This window comes from Falco peregrinus, chromosome 9 (genome assembly GCF_023634155.1).
Source record: "Falco peregrinus isolate bFalPer1 chromosome 9, bFalPer1.pri, whole genome shotgun sequence".
Lineage (NCBI taxonomy): Eukaryota > Metazoa > Chordata > Aves > Falconiformes > Falconidae > Falco > Falco peregrinus.
In genome coordinates this window covers 33,322,198-33,348,635 of record NC_073729.1, presented here as the reverse complement: position 1 = coordinate 33,348,635, position 26,438 = coordinate 33,322,198, and the positions used below count along the sequence as shown (strand labels likewise).

Genomic DNA, 26,438 nt, shown 5'->3' with positions numbered 1-26,438 from the left:
CGCGCCACAGCGCCCCCTAGCGCGGCGGAGGGCGCGGCACTGACCCCTGACCCCTGACCCCCGCCCTTTGCCCCCGCGCTGGCCGCGCCATGGCGGCCGGCGGCCACCGCGATGGGGGGTGCCGCTGCCCTCCGCCGCGCTGCTGCCAGGCAGGTAAGCGCCCGGGGCAAGGTCGGGCCCGGGGAGCTGACCCGGCCGTTACGGCGCCCCTGGCGGGCCTTGCGGTGAGCGCTTGGGCCTGCGGCAGGGGCTCGGGCAGCGCCCCGGAGTGAGGCCGGGCAGCCTCTGCGCCTGTGTGATTTATTACACTTTTATCGTGTAATAACGCGCGCGTGTGTGATTTATTACACACTTAATGTGTAATAACGCGCGCGTGTGTTATTTATTGTGTGCACTCTCTGCCCCCCGTTCAGCACCGGCTGTTCCCCATGCGGGGGGTGCCCCTGCCTCCTGCGCGGTGCCGGGCTGGGTTTGTTTCAGTGGATTCAATAATTCGGCAGAGCAGCCCTTGCTAAAAAGATGCAGATACTAAGCAAACAAGAAGGGATTGTCCTGGGATATTTCCTTTCATCTCTAGGCCAATTCCTGCAGGCACCAAGGCTTGTTGGTAGCAGCTGCCCAGCTGTGCTCATTTTCGCTTTAGGCCATAGGGCACCAAGATGATGTTGTGAGCCCCGGTGTGCCCCGGCAGCACTGTTCTGTTACAGGGCTGGTCCTGTGTAGGGCCTGACTCCTTTGGGGAGGTGTCTTCTGGTAGGTAGTGGTTTCTTTTTTATATACCTCATGAAATAGCTGGGTGCCAGCATCTCTCATGCTTGGCCATACCCCTTCTGTGATCTGCTCTTGGCTGCTGGAGCTCATTTTAGTAGCCTTAGTAACTGTCCTGCTTGCTTGGCTTCAGACGTGAGAATTGTTGCTATCTGAATGCCAAAGTCCTCAAGGCTGCATGGGTCAATGGAGCATTTTGGAGATAAGTTCTCCACTGGAAAAAGGAGAGTAAGCACCTCTGGGTTGCTCCGATGGATGGAGGAGTTGCCACAGAGCCCTTTTCACCTGGAAAAGAGAGGAGGAAGGCAAAAGGGGAGCCCAGCTCTTACGGAAGGTGGTAGACTAACATCAGTTGTGAGTGTGGAGTATTTGTGGCTGCAGGAACTCAGGTTAGGATCTGTGATGTTCTCTCACAATGTTTTTTCCATGTCTGTGTATGGGAAGTTCCCTGTGCAGCTTTGCTGCGTGTTTTCCCTTCGTCATTCTGTGGATGTCCCTGTGCTGAGGCGAGTTTGACACATTTTCCTCCCTGTTCCTGCCCTTGATGCTCCTAGAAAGGATTGTGCAAGGCAGAGGCAGCACGTGGTGGACGTGGGCAACCGCTGCTGAGTTGTCACTTGTGCCTTTGCAGAATTTATTTTTGCAGGAGCTTACCAGCCTCAGTCAGTGCAGAAATGAACAGGGGAAAATCCCAGGGCTGCCTGCTGCCACTGTGTTGCTGAGCATGAATTGTGAGACTCAACACTTCCTCTGTTAACTCTTGGTAGAAATTGGTTTCCTTTCCTGAAATCTGCTGTGCCTGGCTGGCTGACATGTGCAAGCCACTGCTTAGATATTAGTTTTCACTCTCCTCTTTCCTTTTCAAACTTTATAGAACTGGCTTTCCTTTGCCAGCTAAAATGTTTCATTGTTTAGTCATAGCTAAAACTCCAAGCTAATGTAAGGTAGGACTGTTGGTATAATTGCTGGGTGTCTTTCTACAGCCAAAGTCATCAGCAACAATACTCTGATTTATCCAGTAGTCCCCTGGGGTCACAAGATATGAGCTGGTGTTTTGGGAGGTGCCGATCTGAATTCCTTCCAAATTTGAGGCTCCTCCCTGCTTGGTTGCTGCCCTATAATTGAACTGATAGACATGGCAGCAGTCATATCAGACACGTAAGTTGAGGCGCTCTCCCACCTTGGGCTGGCAGTGTACCAGTATGGATGCAGTGAAGTGCTGTGGCACAAAGATATTTGTGCTGCGAGTCTGCTGCAACCCAGTTTGTGAATTAATTTCACAGTGGCATGTTGCACGGTCACATCAGTTTGTCTGTGCTCCTGAATTCAGCTCTCCCTCCTCTCTAGGCTGCTGCAGCTTAGGGGACCATGTCCTTCTCATGGAAGAGAGGATGTTCTCCCCACAGGGACCCTCACCTCACACCCCTGCTCTGCAGGAAGGGTTTAAAGTGGACCTGGAAAGCAAACATTATTGGGGAATTAAGTGTCATTCTCAGCTTCCCTTTTCTTCCTTTCTAGTTCAAATGAAAGTCAGAGACAGCTGTGAACGAAAGATGTGCTAAAGGGGAAAAGGATGTTGAAACACAAAGATAGTGCTTTCTCGGGTGTCAGAGTTGCTGCTTCTTGCCTTGCTTCTGGTTAGAATGTCCTTTTTTAACCAGCTGGCTGTTTCATGCGTGACACCTGCGTGTCATGAAGAGCAGCAGGTGGAAGAAGTGGCGACATGCCCAGGACATAGCAGATGCCCTGAGAATGTACCCAAATCACATGCAACTATCGTGGCCACTTCTTTATCAGGAATGTGAAAAAAGAATGCCCTGTTTAGCCAGGGATTCTTTCCATAAGAAATAGCTGTATAGGATGGTATTGATTTTTCTCCTCAGGAATCATTGCACGAAACAGAAGGCTGTTTATTTAGGTGATCCATATTTTAACAACTGATATACAAAGGGCAGTGCTATTTGAACGGACCTTGGCTAGGGCTTGTTTCCCTCTTGCCAGGCAGGTAGGATTTGTGCTAAGGTGACCTTTGCTAAAGGGACAGTAAGGCTAAGTTTGCACATTTCTAGAATAACTTGGCATTAAGTAGTTCAAAATGTGGGATGAGTTTTCAGTCGCTTCTCTCCTACCCACGCAGCGTGCAGGTATGTCTTTCCAAAGAGCTCAGCGTAGTGAACAAACTTTGGGAGTTGAAATTTTTTTTAAAACTCCACTTAAAGTTTCTTTGTGCTTGAGGATTCTGCTCTAAGCTTATTTTAAAATCTGCCTGTAGGAACTGTGCTGAGCTTGGCTGAAGAATGTATTTTCCTGGTTAGTACAGTAGCATTTATGGTTTAGAGTTGTTTGATGGGCTCTGCATGTGGCCTTCTCAAGGTTAACTAGATGTTTCTTATCTGCCGTGTAAAAATGTGATTCCCCTTGCCCTCCAAGTGCATTGTATTTGGGTGCTCCATTCCACTTCCAGCATGTTTGTGTTGTGTGTTGGGAACTGGCAGGTGTTTATTTTTAATGCAAGAGTTAGGTAACTGTTCACTGGTGAACACTGGGTTAGGAACAATGGTGGCCAGCTTATGTCATTTCTCTGCCAACTGTAATTTTTAAATCGAGAAGGGAACTGACACGCCTTGAATGTGAGAATTCATCGCCCAGAACAAACGTGTGGCTCAACATGTATTTTATTTTTCTTGTTTCTCTCACTTGCGGTGAGGTTTCACTTTTGTGTGTTTCAGTTGTACATTTTTTCTCTCTGGGCCCATTTGTCCTGTCACTCTCAGTGAGTGTCATGTATCTGATTTTTCTGTGTTATTTCAGAGAGAGGAGAATGTTAACATTTTGAGAAGGGGCATCTGAAGGGCAAGATGAAGCAGGCTGTTGTGTGTCATGGGTTCACAGAACCATATTGTAATTTTAGTGGCTGCATTTCCTCCCATATGAATTCTGTGGAGACAGAGTCGCAGAAAGTTTGTGTGTGTGTGTGGGAGGTGGATCTGCACAGTGCACTTTGGAAATGTCATCAGTAAAGTTACGTAAATTTGTTCTCAAGGTTGGAAAATATGTTAAGGTCAAGTTTGATTTTCTCTTCTGTTTCTAGAAGCCCAAGATTTCTGCCAGTTTGTGTGAAGGATCTTGTGTACAGGTGTGACTTCGATGGACGATGTGTGTGGTCCCTAGGCCAGGTGGGCAGACTGGCTCCTCCCCATTCTGTCAAAGCAGAATTCCCTAGGAGGGAAGATGCTGTCATGTGCCGCGCAGGGGGGACTTTTTGGTGGAGGGTGTGTGTGTTGAGGGCTGTGACAACCAGGAGTACAGTGTATTGTGCTTGTTTGAAGAGGAAGTTAACAGGCAAGTTAGCAGTGTTTGTAACCACAATACAGAAAGCTGGTTTTGAAGACATCTTGCTGGTGGCTGCTTTACCTGGAAGGAGGCGTAGAGGGGTCATGGCCACATGCACACAAATGCTGGTGCCATTTAGAGGTTTAGGGAGGAGCGGAGTGCTTCTGGCCACCTTGTGCTGCTGAGGCTGTCCTCTGTCTGGCAGATGTCATGGTATGGACCAGTCTTTGCACATTTGATCCAGCCCATGTGCTCTCATGCCATTCCATCTTCTGCTGCTCAGCTCTGCTGGGTGTCCTGAGCTGGAGACTCACTGGAGCTGGGCTCCTTGCCCACACCAGGAGTGACTTTCATCAGCTCCTCCGTGTGATGAAGTGAGGGTGGTAAGACAGGGTTGTAACACAGCTCACAGCGCAGATCCCTCCTAGTGGCCTTGGATGCTGAGGTGAACTAGGTTAGCACGCTGTCCTGAGCACAGAGGATCATGTGCTACGGGAAACTCCACCACAGCCACAGCCTCCTCCAGGCTGGTTCCTACCCTTATGTGGATGTATGCTGCCTTCAGATCTTACTTTATTTTTTTAAACTCTGAGCGGTGCTTCTTGTCACTTTATACTACACCAGTTGGTTCCATAGCCAATTCAACACGGTGCTGGCAGGAATCCTGCCAGCAGGCATGTGTGCAGGCATGGTCCTAACAAACATTGAGGAGGGATCTCTTGACCTCAGCTCTCAGCCTCTGTACCTATTTATTCCCAAAGGAACAGGTAATGGGGAAGGCTGCTTCACCTTAGGGATCTTTTTGGTTTTAGGTTTAGCATGCTAAGGTGGGACTAAGGAGGAAGGCTCCAAGTTCTCCCACGACAGCGTTGTAGTGCTGGAGTGGGCTGAGAAACAGATCTAGCAGAGTTTGAGTCCATACCTGGCAGATGGGATCATACACACACACACACACACACACTTTGTAATCTGTGCATTGTGTCCCCACTAAGAAAATATTTTATTCTGTACAAACTAGAGGTCAAGTACAAACTGATATCACTGGAGCGTGAACGAGGGACTGACACAGAGGATGTACCAGTGTGGTAGTTCAGGTTGTTGAAGGGCTGAAATGGATGCTTTCAAGCAAATTCTCATGGTCAGGCAAAGTTATTAATGAGAGAAGAAAAACTGAAATAGTTAAACTGTGCTGTTGGGATTTTCCCCTTTTTCTGTGTGGGTTTTTTGCACTTGCCATTTGCAGAGAAAACAGACGGAGCGGTTTCATTTTCCATCTTCAACAACCCTGTGATGTAACACCCTGCCTGATAACCAAAGTGATGACACGCTGCGAGTCACAGAGTCCTGCTCGGTTTTCTGTAAATGTGAGGCTGTCACTTGTGGAATGCTTCAAAAGCGGATGCTGCGTTATCTGTCTCCCCCGCTCCTTTTCCTTCACCCCCCCCTTTTTTCTCTCGCCCCTCCCCCCCCCCCTCGCCTTTCCCCATCCCTTAGGGACGATCCCCACGCCGGCAGTGGGGACACACACCCCCCGTGCAGAGCAGCCTCCGCACCCGCACAGCCGGGGCCGGGCCCTCCCGGTTTCAGGCTTCGGCAGCGAACCGCACGGTGTCCCCGGGGCCCGGGAAGGGGCCGCGCCGGTGCGGGGCAGGTCCAGCCCGCCGGGCATCCCGCCGCGGTGCCGGGGCGCGGGGCGGGGGCCGCGGGCATTCCCGGCGGGGCGGGCGGCGGCAGCGCTCCGCCCCCGCGGGCCGCTCCGGCACTATAAGTGCGGCGGCGGCGGCGGCGAAGGGTGGCAGTCTGCTCCGCAGCGCTCCGCCGGCATAGCCATGCCGCTGCCCCGCGTCCCGCCGCTGCTCCGCGCCGCCCTGCTGCTCGGCCTCCTCCTGCCAGCCGCCGCCGAGTCGGTGAGTCCCGCCGGGCCGGGGGAGAGGACGGGGCAGGGTCGCCCCCCGCCTGCGCGCCCCGGTGGGGAAGGGTGCTCCCTGCCCCGGGGGGTGGGTGACCCGCCTGCTCCCCACGTGCCGGGCCGTGCTTGCGGCAGGTCCCCGCTTGCCGGTAGCCTGAGAGCTAATGCCCCCGCCGCCCGCCGGGGGATCTGCCCCTCTCTGATGAGGGGCGGCCAGAATGGGTTAACGGCAGTGGGGCAGCTCCGGTTCCCTCCTCCGGTTCCCTGCGTCCTTCCTGGCTTGCGTGCTGCTTCCTCTGCTTGATGCCGAAGCAGCGCTGCCCTGGCCCAGCCGTGCCCCCGGAGCCCTCTCGCCCCTTCCCTAGTGCCCGGCCCTCGTGCCGCTCCCCACTTGCCCCTCTCTCCCCTGTGCGCTGCTCAGCCTCGTCGCGCCGCTCTGATAGCGGGGCTAGTGGGATTGGAGCGGTAACAGGGTACAAGGGTATGTGATAGAAATGAACTGCTCGCCGTTACGGCTTTGATCTCCAACTGCTGGTCGTGGACTTTAAGTCCTTTAATCTCTCTCTCATTGTGAATGTGTGATGGGTTAGATATGTGCAGTACAATTACAGCACCTGGGCGGGCTTTCCATTCTTACCTGGGTTCGGTCGTGCTGGTGCCTTTCTAGATGCATCAAACCTTCCTTACTTTTACGCGGGAATAGAAAAGGTGCATTACTCTTGGGGGTTTAAGAGTCTGTTAACTGTTTCCCTTCGTTATACATTTTTCGATGCTTCAAGCAGGGCACGTGTGGGATTTTTCATGGTGAAGCAGAGATGTAGGATTCTGCCTTCCCTGCTGTTTGTTTGTTTTTGTGTGTGTCCGTCTTGCTGATAGTGCAGTCAGGGCAGATTCCTCTGCTAATCTGAAAGAGCTGCTGAGATTAAGGTAACTGCAGGAGATGAGGGTTCTCAAAACCAGGGTTAATCATCGATACTGCTTCATTCTGGACTGAGGGCTGGGTGGGCAGATGAGAGCTGATAAAGCTCTGCTGCTCAGTTGCCCTCTAACAGAAACAGGGGGTTGGGGGGTTGCTGATTGTGGAGTAGGAAACTCCCACAGAGAGCATCTGTAGTAATTGTCAGCTAGTCTCTGCTAAGACCCACCAGCCCAAATCCACTTTAATCTGATGTCTTTATCCCTGCTATTAAGCACTTGAATCTCTTTTTTGAGAACTGGCCCAAACTAGTAGGGCAAACCTTTGGGGCAGACAGCATCTGGAAGTTGCATTGACCATGTTTGGTATGAAATGCAACTTGGTGTCCCTGGGGAACTGAGTGGTCTGCAAGCATCAGATTTCTGCAAAGACAACAAATTTTGCACAGATGTATTTAGTAAATCCTTATATGGAACTTGTACGGGGTATTTGCTTGTATTTTTTTAAGCTACCTAAGATGGAGTGTATGCTTGAGAAGTAACACTGGCCTACTATAAAGCCTAATCCAAACAAATTGTTTGGGTTATAGGCTGCTGGGGAGGAGACCAGGATGACACACTGTTTGGGAGAGTTTGGCTGGCGCTCCTCCCATACTACTGTTTTTTTTAATAGTACTGCCAAAACGTGCAGAGCTGCACAGCGTGTGGCTCTTCATTTTTCTGTGCGGGTAGGGTGAAGACAGGTAGCTGTTTCTTTACAAGACAGGGATTGTATTTCTTGTGCTTATGTAAGAGCATGGCTTTTGAGAGTGATTCGGTGCTTGAATATTTCCCCAAGCCTGTACAAACAAAAATGTCTTGGCTGCTTTCCTCTTCCATGGCTTTCTGGTGTTGATGGGATTTCTCTGCGTGAAGCAATCTTCGATGTGTAAGAGGGTGGGGAGTATTACTGAAGTGCGGAAGTGTGACGCTGGTGCTTAGGCGGTGGGTGGGTTGCGTTACAACAGCCCATCAGTTTTATGTGGGAACATTGTCTTGCTCCCATGGGTTGGGGGAGGTGGTTGGAGCTGTATCCTGGTGCCTCCTGATGTCCCCTGGCCCTCTCCAGCTGAGTGCTTTAGAAAGCAAAGGTGCTGTCGGCAAGCTGCTCCCCTTTGCTTGTGCTGTGCAAGGATGGGGTTCCTGCAAAAGATGCTTTAGTAGCTGGGGATGGGCAGAAAGCCACCAGTGCAGCCACAGGAGATGGGATCGGTGGAGCTGATGAAGATCTTGCGGTCTGCCTTGCTTGAGCAGAGTAGCATTGCTGAGCTCTTCCTGTGCTTTTAGCATCTAGAAGTGCCCCTGGCAGCCCAGGAGGGAAGCTAGGGGTATTTTCCCACAGCAGAGGTGCCTGTCTGCTGCAGGCTTTGCTCTGTGTTTATCTGAGCTGCAAGGGGGCCATTGCAGTGCTAATGGGCTGCAGGCTTGTTGCAGCTGCCCTACTTTTTCCTGCCTTGAAGTATGCAGATAAAGTCTCCATGTAGCACTGCATCGTGTTTGTGCATCCCTAGCAGCGTAGACAAGCCGAAATCCAGCCCAGAAGCTGCTGGCAGAGGATTGCTCAGGGAGAGGGGGTAGGCTTCGTGCTGTTTGTGGGCTCTGTTTGCCGGTTTAAAGCAATCATGCTTGGAGGCCTCCTGATTGGCAAAGCTGGTGTCTTGTTGATGATAGCTGTGTTTGGAAAGTAGTTCAGCATTATTAATGTTAAAACCGGTTTGGCTTGTCCTGCTGCCATTGATCCCTGAGGCCTGTTCTTTCTGCTCTTTGCCCAGTTTCTCATCTGTCCCTCCCAATCAAATCAAGAAATTGCTATCTGCACGTTTAACTTTATTTTACCTTCTGACTCGGCAAACTCACGGGGCAGCTGAACGTGTAGAGCAAATCCTGGCTTTGCTTCAGCCTCCCTAAAACACAGAGCAGCAACATCATGGTCTCTAAGGCAAAGTCCCTTAGTCCTGAAGGGAAGGAGCCTATGACTTCTGATGGCCAAACCTAGAGCTCTGATGAAATGAACCTAGAGGTAGGATGAAATGCCTGTAATGTGTAGAAAGAAATAGCCCCTCTAGTACCTTGTCAAACTGTGTGCATAGCTCATGGGGTGGGAGTTCAGGGGTGCACGGTCCCTCTGCAGCCCAGCACCTTGTCTGTACCATGGAGGTAGCCACACAGGTGGGAGCAGTCACCCCTGCGGTGCCTGAGGCACGGTCAGGAAAACAGCACTGCTGCTGTCCTAAGTGCCTGCCAGCTCCCATGCTGGAGAACACTTCCTTGTGGTTCAGAGTTTTCCAAACAGTTTACACAAGAGGCGAATCGGGGCTGAACTTGGTGCTTTTCAGACTCATGATACCAGAGACTCCTTCTCCCTAGGAAGTTAAGGCTGTTAGCCAACATGATTGCTCTCTTTTCCTGCACCTCCTGGTGTTTGTCTCCCAAGGCCTTGGCACTTCGGAGTCCTGTAAAGGCCTGTATCCACTCCAACAACAGTGAAAATGTTTTTTTTCCTATGTGTCTTCCTCTCTTCCTTCCCCGCCAAACCTCTGTTAATGGCTTTATTAATGTTAACTGACTTGAGCTGTCTGAATGGATGGGCTGGGGAGGCCGTTTGCTGCTCTCAAATGCCTGAAGTGGGGCCTAATGTGACCTTGCCATGGTTTTCCTGTGGTGGCTTACTGCTTTCTTGATACACTTGTGTCCCGCTTCCACTGGAAGCTGCTAACTTGACCTTCGGAGTGACGGCGGAGAGGAGGGACTCTGGCAGGCTGCTTGGCATGCAGACTTCGGCACAACTGCTGCAGCTACTTTTCCCTCCCCTCTGACTCGTGGTGCTGGTAAATGCTCTGTTGAAAATGTGCTGGCTGCTTGAATCCACTTGGCTATAAGTCAACATTAGGGTGTTTTGCATTTTGTGTGTATTAACGTTAAGTAGTTTTCTCTCAAATGGATCGATGGACTTCATCTTTAAAAAAAATAATATTGGTTTTAAATTCAGTGATAGTAACTGTACCAATAAAGAAGGTGTGATAACTGGCTCTATGGTCTGCAATGTAAATGACTTAAGTTGACTCAGAAGATTACTTGATTGAGTTACTGTGGCTCAGTGATCCCACAGAACTCCCCAGCTGTCACTTTGGCTAGACAAAACAGAGTGTCCATCCTTCAAAACACTTAGAACACTTCCTTGCTCTTGAGTTAACATTTATCCTCTTCAGCCTGCTCTTAGATCCTTGCAGCTGCATTCTCCCGCTCCACTCAGTACAGCTTATTCCTTTCTGTGCTGTAACAGCAGCAGGGTTTGTGCTGCTTTTGCAGCCTCAAACCAGAAGCTAAGGCAGTTGAAGCACTACAAAACTGCTGGGGACAAGCCCTGCGCACGCCTGACCTCCGCGCTGCTGTTGCGAAGCATGTGTGGCTGTTTGTTTGAGACTCGGTGGAATGCAAATGCTTTAGATTAAGGATTCAAACGATCTGCGCTAGAATGAGACTCTTGTGATGAGACTGGGCTTGGTGGCTCTGAATAGACAGGGCAGCCTAGTTAAAAAGTTTAACTTGTAATAAGCTGCAGCTCTGAGGAGCTATAAAAGATCCTACATTTATGAGCTGTTAGGGCTGCACTTCTAGATTAGTTCAGACTTCCTTTTTTTGTGTGTGTCTTTAAGCGTGCGCCTGAATGGTTGCCCAGTAAATGCTGCTGCCTCTGGATCAGCTCTGCTGTGTGTCGCTGTCAGCCCTGACTGGCAGCAGTAGTCATGCTCTGACTCAGGGTTTCTGGCACTTGCCCTGGCCTCACAGCTCCCAGAGGCGGCTGTCACCCTCTGAGTAACGGCCCTGGCCCTTCACCCGAAGCAGTGACTCAGACTTCCGAGGCGCAGCAGCACAGAGGTGGATCTTTTCGTACGGGGTTAGTTAGAAAAGGGGTGACAGGCAAAGCCAGTGCTGCTTGGCAGCGGGTCTGTGCTACCTGCTGCACTGAGCGTCTTCCCTGCTGCCTCTCGTCTGGTCTGCCTCGGGCTGTGGCTGTGGTGGGCAGAAAAGCTGCCAGGCTCTGACATACGACTGCTCCAGCAGTTGAGTTGGTGTTGGCACAGGCAGATCAGAAAATGGTCTTGTCTTGAGCAGGCACTGACTTCCCGTGTATCTGCACACAGAGACAGTTGGAAATGAGAGTTGTGTGGGGCAGAGAGGAAAGCAGCAGTATTACCTGAAATGACTGAAAACGTTCGAATCGAGCTAAAAGAGTGGAAAGTCTCAAAAGAGGGGGTTAAATACTTAATCCTGAATCTGGAGAAAATGTCAGCGTAGGAGGGGAAAACACGCAAGATGTAGCTGTGTCCCTCTCAATTTCTGAAGGCTGGCTGACTGCAAAAATAGGTTTCTTGTAGAAGTCTTTTTTTTTTGCTGGCAATATGCGCTCTTGTCAGTTTTATCCTTAAATCCTTTGAGGTTCAGACTTTGCTTATAAAATGCCAAGAGGCTGTTGTTAGACAAATTATTGGGATAACTTAAAAATCAAAGCAGTTAATTAAAATCTCAGAGAGACACTCCTTGGGGTGGGAAGGAGGCTGGGAGACCTGTAGCACCGTTACCCAAGCACCTAGCGTCATGTCAAGCAAAACTAAGGCTGCTTCTTGCTTAAACAAATTGCCTCCTGTCAGGGAAAGCAAAGCCTGCCATGGGAAAGATTTCTCTCTTCTGATGTTGCTCTGCCTCAGCTGCTGAAAAGGGAAAAGGTGTCTTCACCGCAATTCAATTAAAACTGTGCTGCTGTCTGCTGGAAAACTTGAATGCAGAGCAGTGTGGCCTTGTCCCGTTTACCTTGCTGCGAGGCTAACTCTGCCTCCTGCCCTGTAGCTGCTGTTATGGTCAAACTATAACAATAAAAATAAATGTTAACATGTGTTAGCAACTGTGAAATTGCCTGCCTTGGACTTGTGCAGCAGGGTAGCCAGAAATCTCGGTGCATAAGATGAGGTGGCTGCAAGGACAGTGCCTGGTGCAGTGGGGTGCTGCTGCTGCGCTGGAGAGGTAGCGGGACCCGTAGATAAAGGGATGGATCCTGGCCAGCGTGGTGCTAGGGGGGTGGCAGAAGCATCTTTTGTCAGCTAGTGTCCCCCTTTAAAAACAGAGAAACGTGTCCCTCCAAATGGAAATATAGTCCTTACTGATGTCAGGAGTTTTTCATTGGAAGACTCTGTTCCCCAGTGAGATAAATATTTATTACAAATCCACAGTGCGCAGTGGAGCAGAGTCTGGAGCCAGGATCTTGCAGGAGACTGTTTATGTGCAGGCTGTTCTTGGCGCTAATTCTAAATTTCCTGAGGCTGAATATGAGGAGCTGATCCTGCGCGTTGGTTACTAAATGACTTGCTAGTCCAGCCAAGCGCAGGCTTTGCACAGCCAAGGAAAGAGCGACCAAAACAATAGCTGGAGTCCCTCGGCTCCTGGCTGCGACGGTGCAGGTGTAGAGACCTGGTCAGGGAAGGCTGGAAAACTTCTGCCAGCTGCTCCAACCCCTGCTCTGAGAAGGGAGGAATCCTGGCTGGGAGTCCAGAGCTCTTCTCAGAGACAGGAAAATGCTCCCAGGAGTGACAGGTTTCCCAAAGTACAGCTGCATTATCCCCAATAGCACATGCTGTGTGTCTGCTGCTTTCTGGGCCCAAGCCAAACCAACTTCTGCACAAGTTGGGAACATCTCTATTAAAACAAACAAACAAACCAAACCAAAACAATGCCACCATGCACTGAAAACCCCAGCCTCTGCTGCTGTAGCTAACTAGGAAAATCCCTGCTGTTGAAATGTTTGTTTGTATAAATGCTTACACGGGCATAGCCTGATAGTGGAGTGCAATGGCTACGCTGTCTTGAGTGCTTTCATGCTGATAACTTCCTCTGCTACAATTTTTTGCGGGTAGCTTTGCCAACAGAGCAAAACTTTAAATAGCATAACTGTGCTGGCAGAGCTCAGCCACCTGGGCTTAGCCTAAATCTTTGGGCTACTACTTCTGATTAGATTAAAATGGATTGTGGGAGGGGAAGCATTTGTGGAGTGCAGCATTGGGAATCGTGACTGTGCAAACGAGCTGAGATTAGCTGCATGGTGAGCCAGCTAGGAAAGGCACCCTTTGAAGTTGGGTGTCTGCCTGGCTTAATTTTGCTAACACTGGTGTAAGGGAGCATAAAGATCCTGAAAATTCACATCACACATTTCTTGCCAAGTGGATATTCTGCTGGTGTGCATGTCCGGGGAAATACTGGGGTGTAGCGTATTCTAGGAGAGGGCAGTGAGGGCCGGCCTGTTCCTGGTGTGGCGGGGAAATACAATATATGAAATATCCCAGGCCTTGAATATCAGCACGAGAAGTCATTCTTGATGGAAAAGCTGCTTTGCTGGGTCCTGTATATCCCTTTTTTCTTTCACAGCCAAAGATGCAATAGGAGCCTTCTGGTATAGAGTAGGGCAACTCAGAATGAGTCGAGAGCCAGAAAAACTGAATTCCTTTTAACCTTGAATAGCCTTCTCCAACTTCTGAACTGAGCCCTGGGCCACGAAGCGTATGAAATCAGGTTTGTAAATATCATAAAACACAAAGTCTTTATGGACTAGGTGTGTATTGCTGCTCATGACCTGGAGAACTTTCCAGGGGTGTGAAGGGACTACCACAGTCGTTTTCCTCCCAGTCACATGAGAGCTCCTGCTTTCCCCTCCTGCAGTTTTCCTATAAACCTTATCTTTATTTGCTTCAGGGCAAGTGATTGACACACGGCCATCTGCAACTGCCTGCTGAGCTTTATCTCCCCTAGCTGGAGGGGGGAAGCAAGTCACCTCCTTCCTGCTCAGGCTCTGCAGGTCTCTAGAGCTGGGCATTGCTTTTTAGAGTAGATATTTTGCCACTGTTGCAGTAAACAGATCCCAGCATGTGCCTGTCTGGCAAGGGACTCAGTCTTTATGGCTTTGCTCTTGGCTGATAATCAGGCAAGAGCAGTTAAACAAGAACTCATTCCTTTGTAATCTCTCCTTCCTCCTCCTGCTTGCTTCTATGGCATGGCCGGAGGGGCACGTGCGTACGGTATGGTCTGAAGAGAGCAGGCCATGTATAAGTAAGCGCATGCGAGTTACAAAACCAAACCTCAGTTACCTTTTAAGTGCAGGGAAGCCTATTTTGAGCAAGCAGAGCCCTGAAGGATTCATCCCTGCTGCAGGGGAGGCACCCATGACAGCGGGTCGCTCTCCAGAGCCCAGGATTACAGTGTGATTGTCACGGGGATTATGCCTCTGCTGCCGCATGAGCCCCCAGGAGAGCTGCTTGTGGCAACACAGCTTAAAGAATCACGGAGAGAATGGGGGCAAGTAGGGGAGCGACCCAGGCTGAGGCTGTGTTAGTGCTGGACGTGCGTTACTGCATCTGCCCCCCCCCCCCCCCCCCCCCAGCACGTGGGCTGCTGAGTATGAGCACGCAGGACTGGTTATGTGGCTGCAGGGAGACAAATACCTGGTTGGACAGGGACTGGGGATGCTTCTCTTAAGTCACCTTGAATGAGTGACGCTTCTACCAGCCGCACGGTTCGTCAACCTGCATGTTGCTCTTGCTCTGTCTTATTGAGCAATACCTTGCTCCTTGCCTGTATTACTGAGCACAATTCAAAAAATAAAAACGTTTGGATTTCCCCCTTTTTTTAAGAGGTACAAAGGAACTGCATGCCAGAACTGCTCTGGGATACTGGAGATGCAGTGCTATTCCCTGCTGCCAGCCAGGAGCTGCCTGCAAGCCCTGGTCTGTACCTCTGTCTCCGATTTCCCCCTTGGTCCTCAGAAGTGTTAGGGATTTTCCTTTACAGCTCACTGTGATGGGAGTGCACCTGTACTGCTGGAGAGGAGATGGGTAAGGCTGGCCTTGCCCAAAGCCACTGTGCCTGTGGTCCTGCTCTAGGACTGCTCGAAAAGTGTTGAGCAGAGGCACGGTAGTATTTAACCATGTCTGGAAGCCTCGGGGTGAGCCTGTCATGCAAATATGTGCCTGGATGGGAGCTGTTTAACTTCTGTCCCTTGGCCCAGAGGCCAGGTGCAGGCTTTGTGCGCTGCAAATCCTGTGGGACAGACTAACCAGGAATGAGGTAAAATGCTACACACACACACCCCCCCCCCCCAGCACGGGCAGAAGGAGTTGGCACAAGTGCTGGGTTTTTTTGATTGGAGTTTGTTAGGGGTTTTTTTGCTGTGACTGTGTTGAAGGAGTTAGGTGCAACCTAGATCGGAATACTGATATTTGCTTTGCTCTCAGAACAAAAGTAACTATTGTATTTTATATATATATTTTTTTTTTTTTCTGTACACAGAGCTGGGGCACGGAGGGAGTAAAGGGTATTTTGGGAGGAAATATAGACCCTTCCCTTACTCATATGGCAGGAGCTGCCGTTGCCGGAAGCTCAGGTTGCTTCTAATAACTTTCTTTTAATGCTTATTTAATGGGAGGATAGAGCTGTCTTTGCCTGTTACCTCGCTGCCTGCCTTGGAGGTTGGCGTGTTTGGCTGGCACGCACTGCTCTGAGCTGCCCTGTTCCCAGCACTGCATGGCTCCTCTGCTTTCCTGTTTTCGGGGGGCTGGTGTGCTTTGAGGGGGTGAGCTCACTCCTAACCCCTGCTTCTTTGCACACTTTGTGTGAGCCTTAAAACCTTCCTTGTTTGTTTGCAAGACTTTGGTGGAAGTGAACTGTATGGAAATCCCCTCTGTTGGGCTTGGTGGTTTAGAGATTTGTGTCCTCACACTGGAAAGTCTCCGTGGGATGCGGTGCTCTTTGGTTCGTGATGCAGGACAACACAAGGGCTAGGGTGGTGGCTTTGTGAGAACGATCTCTTAATAACCAGGCTCTGAGGCTGGGCCATGCAGGCAGCTGCTTGCGTTGTCCAGGAGCCCTTTCTTGTTCAGCTGATGTAGATGTGCATTGTGGTGGTGTGAGGTGACACTGTCTGTGACAGCACAGCTCTGGGAACGATATTTTGTGTAGTACTGTTCACTGAAGTGAGGTGATCTGAACAACTGTTCCCTAGTACAGGGCACCTGAGAAAAGCCCCAGGAACAGCTTACATGTATCTGTCCCTGCAGACTACAAAGAGTTAACAGGTCTGCCCCCTCTTCTGCCACCTCCCAGCTTGGCCCCACTCCATGTGCTTTTGTCGAGGAAAGATTGACTTTCACCTTGCTCCTGTTTACTCCTGGACTTGTGTACACAGTTCTGGGATGGAGGCGCAGGAGCAAGTGGTGGGTCTCCATACCAAAGTTACAAACTTGCTTAAGAGCTCCTTGCACTTTGGATTTGGATGCCCGAGTCTCTGCGGGTCTGACTCCCTTCGCAGCGTGCTGGCTGTGACCCTTCAAAGAAGCTTTTAGTGAACACTGGTGTGTTTGATCAGAGAAAAGGGCCAGCCGTAAAAGGCAGTTCCATGTCTTCCAGACTTTGTCTCTGCCCCAAAACATCATTTGGGTTTTTTTGAACGGGTTTTTGCAGAGGCTGCGGTGAGGACATGTGGGCTGGGGCAAGCGAGCTGCCTGGGTCTGTTATTTCCCAGAACTAGCCAGCGGCTGGGGAAATTCACACATGGGACAGAAACTTTGCTTGCTGCCTCGGTAAATTGATGCTCTTGCTTTGCGAAGAAGCTACTGCTATGCTGGGGCTGTAAATGAAGGCCCCAGGAGCACGAAGTGCAGTGGGGTGGGCTGGGGCATATCAGGGCTGCGAGCCCCTGCCTGGCGTGCCAGGGGTGTGACTCCTGTGCCTGAACTGAGCAAACAGCGTCTGGCTTCATCCAGTAGTGCAGCCTGTCTGGGGCTCCAACATGAGACCTCTGTGCCCAGCTTTTCCAGGAATGACGCTCATAGCTCACATGCCTGATGGGCTGGTTGCCTGACAGGGAATAAACTCTTTTTATTTTTTTTTGCCACTGGCAGGCAGGAAAAGCTTCTGCTCTCCAGCACGTTGGTTAATCTCCCTCGGTGCTTACTGGGGATAAAGCTGCTTAATATGAGGAAGAAATCCTGGAACTAGACTCTTGCAGAAAAGGTTGATTTCTGTACAGACCCCTCCTAGAGAGGAGTGTATTAATAGTAGGGCTGTACTTCAGCTGCCGGGGCGAGGTGGGGCTGTGCAGCCGCCCAGTCCGACTCTCCCAGCAAGTCCCTGGCCTGGCTCCAGTGCTGGGATAACAGGTGGTGGAAAGCAGACTCCAAGCAGCACCAGAGCCCTTCTCCAGCTGGCAGTTGCAGAAGGTGTTAAACTGAATGTGGCCAGAGATGGCTTGGCAAGGGCTGACCATCCTGCTATGGCAGTCTCCTGTTTTTCCTCTTGGCTGCAGCCTGCCAGCTGAGAGAGAAGCATGGGTGACTTTCGTGGTGCCTCTTCGCCTGGTAGTGGAGCTGTAGGGAGGGCTGAATCCTCTAGGAAAGGGCTGCATTTTTTAAGCAATACTCCCCAGTGCTCTTTGTGGCACTTGGGAAGCCCAAAGCCCTTGCTTTTAAGTTGTGAAAGTGCCTTGTGCCCTCTCGCAGGTGTGTATGCAAGGAATGTGCCTGCTCCAGACATGCCCTTTGAGCACTGCAGTGTTAACTCTTCCCAGGCTGCCCATGCCCCAGCTCCCAGCAGGAGCCTGCTCCCTAGGAGAGAATGTCCGGAAACCTGGAGTGTAAGTCTGGAGGTGCCCAGCAGCCCTTTAACTTCCCTGGCAGACAAATCTGTAAACTGAGGCTCGCTGCCCACAAGAAAAGTTTCCCATATGGTCTGAGAAGCTCTTGTGGCTTCCAGGAACTTCCCTGTCCTTGCTCAAGAGGATGATGAAGAGTGAGTTCAGGGAACGCTCCCATATAATCTTATTTACGCTTGTGAGTCAGTAATTTCCTTATGTTCCTCTGGCTTGTAAACACTGATTTAAATAGGGTTTTCTGATAGCCAAACCTGGTGCGTTCCGCAGCATGTACTAATCACCGTGGCTGTTTGCCACAGCTTTGCTCATGGCTGGGCTGATCTGATAAGGCCAGCCTGCTGTCGAGCTGCTCGGTGGCTTCATTGTGGGTTTTCTTGAGCTGCCCTTGTTCGGACATTAGCTGGCCGTGATTCAGGATGAAGTACGGTGTGAGCTGGCACAGGGGTGCGGCTTGGTGCGGCACTTGCCAATGTTGATCTGCCCTGGCGCAGCAGCTGGCTTACGCGGACCTGCAGCAAACGTGCTCCCAGCTCTGATGCCCTCGCTGGGGCAGACGGGAATTGGGTTCTTCCTGCCCCATGGTGAAATGGTCAGAAGCTGTCCTGGGAACAGCTACTGCACGCTGGCAGCAGTTTCCATTGCAGGTCTGGCTTTGGCTGGGTCTCGCATATCTTGAAATGAATTTGCCTTGGAGCGAGTGATCCATAACATTAGGAATGCCTGGTTCCAGGCCGGGAGGGAGTTCCTCCACAGCTGGCCTTCCTCCCCAGCCCCCTTCCTGTCACATAGTTCCAGGGTTGGGCATAGTGGAGACAGGGGTCTATGAGGAGAGCTGGCCTCGGCACTTCCGTGCCCTCTAGGCTGTTCATTTGGTTATCCTCCAGCGGCATTGATGGGGAAACCAAAGATGCCTCAATAAGCTAATGAAGAGCACATCTAGTAGCCACTGCTCCTTATGCAACATGAGAACCATCTTGTCCTGACCACGAGGCCTTGTTTGTGGCAAAACCAGTATGCTAATGGGCAAGGAAATCTGGGCTGGAAGCAGGGCTGGGGCTGTGGGCAGAGGAAGTTGACACCTGGCTTGCGGCCACCTGATTGTGGCCTTTGCTTGTGAGATTGATGGCCGGTGTTAGATCCTCGGTCCGTGTCACTGGGGGGCTGTAGCATGGGCCGCTCCTGGCCGGGAGAGGAGGAAGGCTGATCCCAGCCGCTCAGGGTCTTGCTGCTGCCCCAATGAAGCAGCAAGCACTGGGGCTCGGGTGGTACCACCCATTTCTACAGGTCCCACGGATTTCTGATCTTCACCCCCCGTGAGGCTGTAGCTTGTGGTAAACCTGCTCATTAAGAAGAGCCCTCAAATGTGCAGGACTGTAGAGTAAAGGGATGTTTTAAAAATGCTCTCCTGGGTAGATAAACCTTCAGACAGACTTCTCAGTCTTGTGTGGGGACAGCATGAAAAAAATGTCAACAGCTTGGCCCCTAGCTATGGGACCCGTCCATCTGCATCGTGCTTCTTGCGGTACAGGAAGGGGTCCGCGGGGGTGACTTCATGGCTGTGGAAGCATCTGGAGCTGCCGGAATCTGTGGGCTGGTGTTGAGCAACCCGAGAGCTCATAGCTGTGGTACCCTCGCAGGGGCTGGCCCCAGGGCTGTGGGGCGAGGAGAAATAGTTCTGGGTAATTGCCTAACCTTGGTGAGGGCAGGAGGTTTGGGCTTGTGGCTCCTTGAAGGTCCAAGTGCAAATGAGCACTGGTGCGTAAATTGCCATTGTGGCCAAACAGCTGGTTCTCAGGGAGGCTCTCTTGCTGCTTTGCTAGTGTGTGTCTGTAGCTGCAGTCATCTGGCCGTAGGATCGAGGATTTCATTTTACAGACTTGTTTGTTTCCTTCCATTTTAAGAGGTGAGGCAGGGCGTTAATGACTTTGGGCAAGTCATTATTGATACAAGTGCTCTTGAACTCACACCCTGTTGCACTGCAGTTCAGCTGAACTGACAGACCAGTTTTTAACCCTTGAGTGATAAAATATGTTTGCTCTTAATATAAGAAGCAATGAATTGCCTTGGTGTGGGGCTTTGGTGCTATGCAAAAACCTGACCTATAGGTGCCAGGCGTTCTCTCGGGGAATGGAAAGTCCTTCCAAATCCCCTCCTCATCACAAACTGAAGGTATTGTTTTTCCACATGCTTTTGCCACAAACTCCTGACCAAGATCCTGTTGTGTTATTTGCACCCTGTACATTCCAGTGAACCTCCTGAATCTATAGCCCTCAGGAAATTCCCCTCCCAGGCTGGCTCGCACTTCTGTTCTGAGAAATTCTAGGGGAATTCAGCTGTTTCCAGGCTGATGAAGGTAACGCTTTTGGTGGAGAGGAAGTTCAGCATTTAATGTTCTTCTGATGGAAGTGATGTGTTCAGCACAGGCTTTGAACTCCTGACCTTTTGCAAAGTGCTTCTGAGGAGTTGCCTGATACTTAACGCTTCTTTACCCCTATTTACAGGTGAGAGAAACAGAGACCATGGATGCCCGATGGCTTGGCTATGCTGCCTCTGGAGACTTGCCAGATGATGAAGACATTGGCGAGTTCAGGCCTCACTTAACTTCGGATGAGTTAGATATAGATGAGGCATCTGGGTCTGGAGGTAAGCGGGGAAGGGGGGAAATAGATCTCCCTCAGCTGATGCTGTGAAATTTCTTCCAGCACCAGCCCATGAGTGATGGGCTAAGTGCACAGCTGGCGCTCCAGAGGGAACTACTGTGTCAGGTGGAGATCAGAAAGCCATGTGAATCGTAGTCACTCATGGATGAGAGCAGGGAAAGTGGTTGTACCATGACGTTGAATCACTTGGGGAGGGCAGATGGAGTTCAGCCAAGCTTGTCTTACTGCAAGTGAAAAGGCATTGCACTGGCTGGATCTCTTTCTTGTTGAACTCCAAAGAACTTCTGAGAAACTTAAAAAATAATAATCTGTTGGTGAAGCAGTGTTAAAAGGCTTACAGTTGGTATCTCAGCTGAGGCCAAACAACGTAAAGAACTAACTGATGTTCAAGTGAACTCTCTGTGATGTGCAAAGCTCCCTGCCCAAACCAGTTTCTGTAGCTCTGTGTCCCCTTTGTGAACATTTGTTCTCTAAAAGGCAAAGAACAAGTGCTGAAATTGGTGCCTGACATGTTTGGGCAGATCCAGTAACTAGAGGGATGGTGAACTATCCTTTAGGGATGGGTGGTGACATCGTTGCCCTCCATTGGCATGAGTTTAGCAAGCTATAGCAGAGCTGCCTTGCTCCTGATAATCTGCAGCAGGAGCCAATGGATCTGGCTGAAGACCCCTCCCTTGTGAGAAGTGAGTGTTGGTCTTAAGATTACATGTCCTGGTCTTGTGCAATTAAAGCCTTTAAATGGTGAAAAGTACTAGTAGATAAAGGGAATTGTAGTAACAGAGAACAAGAGTCCTAGTTCATCCACAGTCACTGGTATTGTGTGAAGTGTCTAAATTCTGGAAAAAATGGTGTGAGATGAGAGGAAGGCTTCAGTGTCCTCTTCTATTTATTTATTTTTACCTCCCACCCCCTGCAGACTACTCAGACTCCGAAGATGCCGTATATCTGACCACCATAGATACTCCTGTGGTAAGTATTGTCTCTGCATGTTTTAAGCAACACGTAGCTACTCTAGTCTGTCTGCGAAGCTTTCTGAATGCCCTTCCCCCACAAGACGTGGCATCAAGATGAATCTACCTGCATGAGCAGGAACACTGCACTCATAATGCACTAAGCAAACGTTCCTTTCCCTGCACACCCTCCTATTCTCAGTTGTAGGTGGGCTGGGTGCTGCTTACTGACGGGTGTGGTGTGTCTATATCCTGTAGATATCTGACAACTATATCCCTGGAGATACTGGGAGAAAGATAGAAGGTGAGAAGAAAAACACAATGGTGGACAATGAAATCATTCCAGACAAAGCTGTACCTGTCGAAGAGAACCTGTCCAACAAGATCTCCATGGCAAGCACAGCCAACAGCAGCATCTTTGAAAGAACAGAAGTCCTAACAGGTAATAATCCGCCTTGTCCTGATAAATCATTAATACTGTAAATCAAGATGGTTTCTGTTGTTCCCTGTTTCTCTGGGGAGCAGTTCTCTGCTGACTGTGGGAGTGAGATGCGTTACCTCTGCGATCAGCTGTGGCAGGGTCACTTCTGCCTTCGGTCCTTACGCAGCAGCAGAGCCTGCTGCTTGCCTTGCTGGGGTAAACAACTTGTTTTGGCACCTGCCAGCTGGCTGTTGGCTCAAGTGCCTCCCAAGTCATGTGGCAGCTGCTCTGCACCCAGATACTAACTACCTCAACAAGAGGCGTATCTAGTCATGAATCAATATCATAGACTTTCGTATGAAATGCAGGCATTTTCCTTCTAACCTCTGCCCAAGTCCTTCCTTTTCTGAGCCTTGCCGGGAGCCAAACAACCCCTCTGAGGGATCTGAACACCTAGTCAACTGTTACGAATTGAAGCACCTCTGTCTAGAGCGAAACCAAACAGCTGGCTTCCCCTTGGCATGTGAGACAGACCTGTCTAAAGGTGTGCTTCATCAAGCACTTGGCCTGATGGTCTGAGTACAAACCTTGGCACATTTTACCAATCTGCAGCCATCCTCCCAGTCGGAGGAGTGACTGGAAGAGTAGGTTGCAAAGCCACCTAATAAAGAAGCCGATACAGTGCAATGAGTAGGTGTCACAGCAAAGGATAAACTTCACTGAAGTCTTGTAGCCTCCCTTGGTGTGAGCAGAGAGAAAATCTTGGTGGGTTTTTTTGCGGGTTTGTGGGTTTTGGTGTTGGGATATTTTTTTGGAGGGTGGTGGTGGTAGCAGGATGTTGTGGTTTAATTGAAATACAGAGGCCCCAGAGCATGGTCACACAGGTAGTTAACAAAGTGTTCGAGTCGGAGCTATAGCATTTTCCTGGAGCTGATGCTGTTTGTGGGTTGTGGTGGGATTTTTTTGGGGGGTGTGTTTTTGTTCTGTCTCCACATGGGGAGGGGAAGTCTTTTTGTCAAAGTCTCTTTCTTGCACTAAACTGGAAGATTAACATAAACTGGTTAATGTGGAACATGCGATTATTCTGTGGTTGGATTGAAAGTAAATTCTGGCCTTTTCCAGTAACATCTGCTGTCACTGAGAATGCCAGCACATATGGTGACAGGCACATGGACAATGCTGGCACTGGAGGCTGTTTTGGGGACTGGTGCTTACTCTTGAGGCAGATGTTGAGGTGTAGCTGATGGTTTGGAGTTGTCCAAGGCTTACTCCTTGCTCTTTTTTTCCTCCCCAGCTCTCATTGGAGGAGGGGCAGTGGGCCTCCTGTTTGCTGTCTTCCTGATCCTCCTCTTAGTCTATCGCATGAAGAAAAAGGACGAAGGCAGTTACGACCTTGGGAAGAAACCGATCTACAAGAAAGCCCCTACAAATGAGTTCTATGCTTAAAGCTCAGCAGCACCTTGTGCCCATCAAAGGACAAACAGACTGTATGGAAAAACTGTGCCCTCAGATGAGATGTGCTGAACAAATGCTCTTTTTGGATTGAATTTCAAAGCAACTTTGAGAAAAAACAAACTTCCTACATGACCCTTCCCATCCCGTACAGCTAACCAGGGCCCAATGAAATACAAAGAGTCTGAAAAAAAACCCTCAGTGTATTTTTTTTCTAAAGGTAGTGTAAAAAAGAATAAAGATGCCAAATTTTCTGCTTGGTTTTATAGAGGGTATATAAACACAAAACAGACTGTATGGAAGCAAAACCACCATGTGTTTGCATCCAGCGTGCCATGCTCAGATTGGCTGCTTCTATAGAAGATGGCGCTTTTTTTATAAACCTTGCTAGTAGATGTCTTGCAGCAGGCTGTTGTGAAGCATTTTTGCGGAGAACTATTTATGATTCTCTTACACTACAGATAATGTTGCCTTATCAGGGAGTAGAAGGCCCATAGGGGCTCAAAATCCCTGAATGCCATAAAGGCCCTATGGGAATGTCCTCCCCAGGAGACTTCTGTCTCTTCTGTCAGCCCCAGGCAAGGGTCATTAGTCCATGAAATCAGGACAGCCGGTTTAGTTTGGCTATGATGACACCCTTTCCTTGCCTTCAGTCTCTTACCTTTTTTTTAAGGATTGCTTGTAGGATTTTTTTAATAACAGAATTTTAAAGAAAATAGCCTAATGTTTATATAAAGTTTGTAGAAATTGTTTTGAAATAATAAAAAAAAAATCTACTTTTTTAATTTCCTCAGATTTATTTTTTCAATCCCTTTGTGTTTCCTTTGGCCGGGCATTTCTCTAGAGATGTTGTTTTATATTCATATTCTGAACCGAAGCAGAGTTAGCTACAGTGTGTTACAGGTTTCTTCTCGTTCTATAGCAGCTACTGCAGACTCTAAAGATATTTATGGTTTTCCCGTAACTTTTTTCAGGATTTGGGTTGTTTTGGTTTTTTTTTTAATGGAATTATTTATAGTTTCTGAAATGGCTGCTCTTCTCATTTGGTAACTTTTATCCATTTTATGTAAAACACTAATATAATGAGTCTCTGTGAAAACTATTTAAGCTTTACTCTGTGAATTTTGATTATAAATTCAAGGCAATAACTTCTAGGATTAATCTGTATGCAATATTGGATTCATAATATGATTGAAGTAGGGAAAAGAAGAGAGTATTTCTAGCCTGTAATATATTATTATCAGTCCTATAGAGCTATATATTATATATTTTACTGAGAAATACACAGTTAAGAGCAAAGAGACTGGAGTTAATTCTTCAGCAGCCTTACTGTGTGTAAGAGGCTTGATCTCATTTGTACTGCTGTTTGTCTGGCGTCTTGTCTAGAGCGTGAGTGGGATGGTGCTAGGAAAGGCAGCCGGGAGCAGCCTGAGCCCCAGGGCTCCATCGTGGTGTCCTGGGCCATGCCTGGAAGCAGGCTGCAGTCGGTGATGTGTCAGGTTTGATCCTCTGAGTTGGAGCAGAGGTCGCCATCTGGGGTTGCTCTTTGAAGTAAGTGTTGGAAGCTCAGTATGGAGAAGACAACTTTTTGTTTTGGGGGCTGGCTGCACTGCAGAGTCCCCTGCGGTACTGTGCCAAGTGCCCGCCCCTTGCAAAAGGCTGGCTTTGGTAGCTGGAAGTCTGCCTTGGTGGCATCTCCCAGCTGGGAGCGCTGAGCTTTTGTAGACGGCTAGCTCTGAACCTGCTGCTGTGGGTCTTTCTTAATATATCGTGTACATAGCTCCTACCTCTACTGAGAGTTAGACCAATTCCCCCAGCGCTCCGAGAGCAAAAGGTAATGTGCGTGTCCGATGCCTCTGTACTTTGCGCAAGTCGTGTCCTCCCGTAGCTCTCCAAGTCTGGTGCGGTTTAAGACAAAAATAATGAGTGTGGGTCCCCAAACGGAGTTAACTGGGTAGTCAGCACAAAACCAGACGTTGCGAAGACTGTTTAGAAATCTCATGGACTCCTGAAGCCTCTTTACTCCAAGGCTTTGTTGTAGGCTTGAGGCCAGATTCATAGAGGCGATAGAACAAAGAAGTCCAGCTTCAGCCAGTGGCAGCTGCTTCTCAGAGCTGGGCAGGCGAAGTGGGGAGTGCAGGGGAGCCGGGTATTGAGGCATCGCTGCGAGACCACTTCTCCCAAGGGTCCTCCTCTGGGGTGACTTAGGCACTCGGCCCCAGTGCAAGTCCGTTGGGGGAAATGGAAGGCTCTGGGAGGCTCGAAAAACTGCACAGAGCTCACTGTAGAATGGGAAGGAGAGGACTTCACTGCCTATGGACGGCACTACCAGGAAGGCAGGAGCAGTTTCTGCTTCTTGGGATGTTTAGACTCTCTTATGTAATTGCTCTTGGGGATTTTCCACTGTTACTGATATTTTATTTTTTTCCTCAAATAAACTGGTACTTTCTAAAATTGGCTTTTTGGACTGTTTCTGGTCTGAAATGACTTTCGGGAGCTGGGTAACAGGGAGCTTGTATTTGTGTCATTTCTTGGTTTGCTGAAGGGGGAGGCGTGCTGGGATCTGGCTTGGCGGTGGCCTGCAGCTCAAAGGGGCTTTGTCAGCTGCTCCTGAGCTGCCTTCAGCATCTGACCCACCAGTGACTCCCGTAGGACCAGCATCACTGGGGGTCTGGAGGTGCTGCGGCTCCTCCAGGCAAGTAAAGCAGATGCAGCATGACACAGTAAGGTGAGTCCATCCTTTCTCTGGTGGTTGGTTTTGTGATGGCACTTTGGGAGGGCTGTCCCCTTGCAGCCAGCAGAGACAGGGAGGTAGAGATGGGCTTGTGCATGTCCCCTGATGGCAGCAACGTGTGCCTGAGCCCTCAGCTGTAGGAGGACCGTGTGCTCGGGGTCTTGCTCAACCAAGTTTCAAGCCAACCCTGCGTATCTGATGTGAGCCTTCAAGGGGGGGTAGGGCTGTTGCAGCTGCTATGGGAGCAAGTCCACAGGTGACTTCATGCCCCTTTGGACTAAAGCAGCTCTTCTATTAAGCAAGACCTGGTGGAAGGTGCTGCTTCTCCAAACCTGTCTGCTCTGACAGCTTGGTGGTCTTGAGGGATGGGACCTGTCTCTGTCCCCTCGGGCACATGGGAGAGGGCAGGCTGTGTGCAGAGCAGGGCTGCTGGCTGGGAACAGTGCCGAGTCTCCTAAGAAGTGCTGTATTTAAATGGATTATCGTCCTCGAGAAAATCTAATTCCCTTCTCCCTTGTGGGAACTCCCACTCTGGGTGGTTAGGATTAGCAGTGACGGAGTAAAAAA

At 49.8% G+C, this 26,438-nt stretch overlaps 1 protein-coding gene across 2 annotated transcripts; it reads left to right on the top strand.

Moving 5' to 3' along the window:
* The first annotated feature begins 46 nt into the window (after positions 1 to 46).
* On the top strand, positions 47 to 25,591 carry SDC4 (syndecan 4). 2 transcript variants are annotated; one of them, XM_055814232.1, is made up of 5 exons: positions 47 to 153; positions 20,156 to 20,297; positions 21,231 to 21,283; positions 21,523 to 21,706; positions 22,980 to 25,591. In XM_055814232.1, exons 1-5 carry the CDS (start codon positions 112 to 114, stop codon positions 23,129 to 23,131), a joined length of 573 nt encoding a protein of 190 aa, XP_055670207.1. In that variant the 5' UTR covers positions 47 to 111; the 3' UTR covers positions 23,132 to 25,591. The 2 variants fall into 2 exon arrangements, with proteins under 2 accessions (XP_055670207.1, XP_055670206.1); XM_055814231.1 differs by lacking the exon at positions 47 to 153 and adding an exon at positions 5,857 to 6,008.
* The last annotated feature ends 847 nt before the right edge of the window (positions 25,592 to 26,438 follow it).

Coding starts and splice junctions, on each gene's coding strand:
- SDC4 (XM_055814231.1), top strand. CDS start 5,931: ATGCCGCTGCCCCGCGTCCCGCCGCTGCTCCGCGCCGCCCTGCTGCTC. Junction 21,284..21,522: donor CCACCATAGATACTCCTGTG/GTAAGTATTGTC, acceptor TATATCCTGTAG/ATATCTGACAACTATATCCC. Junction 21,707..22,979: donor AAGAACAGAAGTCCTAACAG/GTAATAATCCGC, acceptor TTTCCTCCCCAG/CTCTCATTGGAGGAGGGGCA.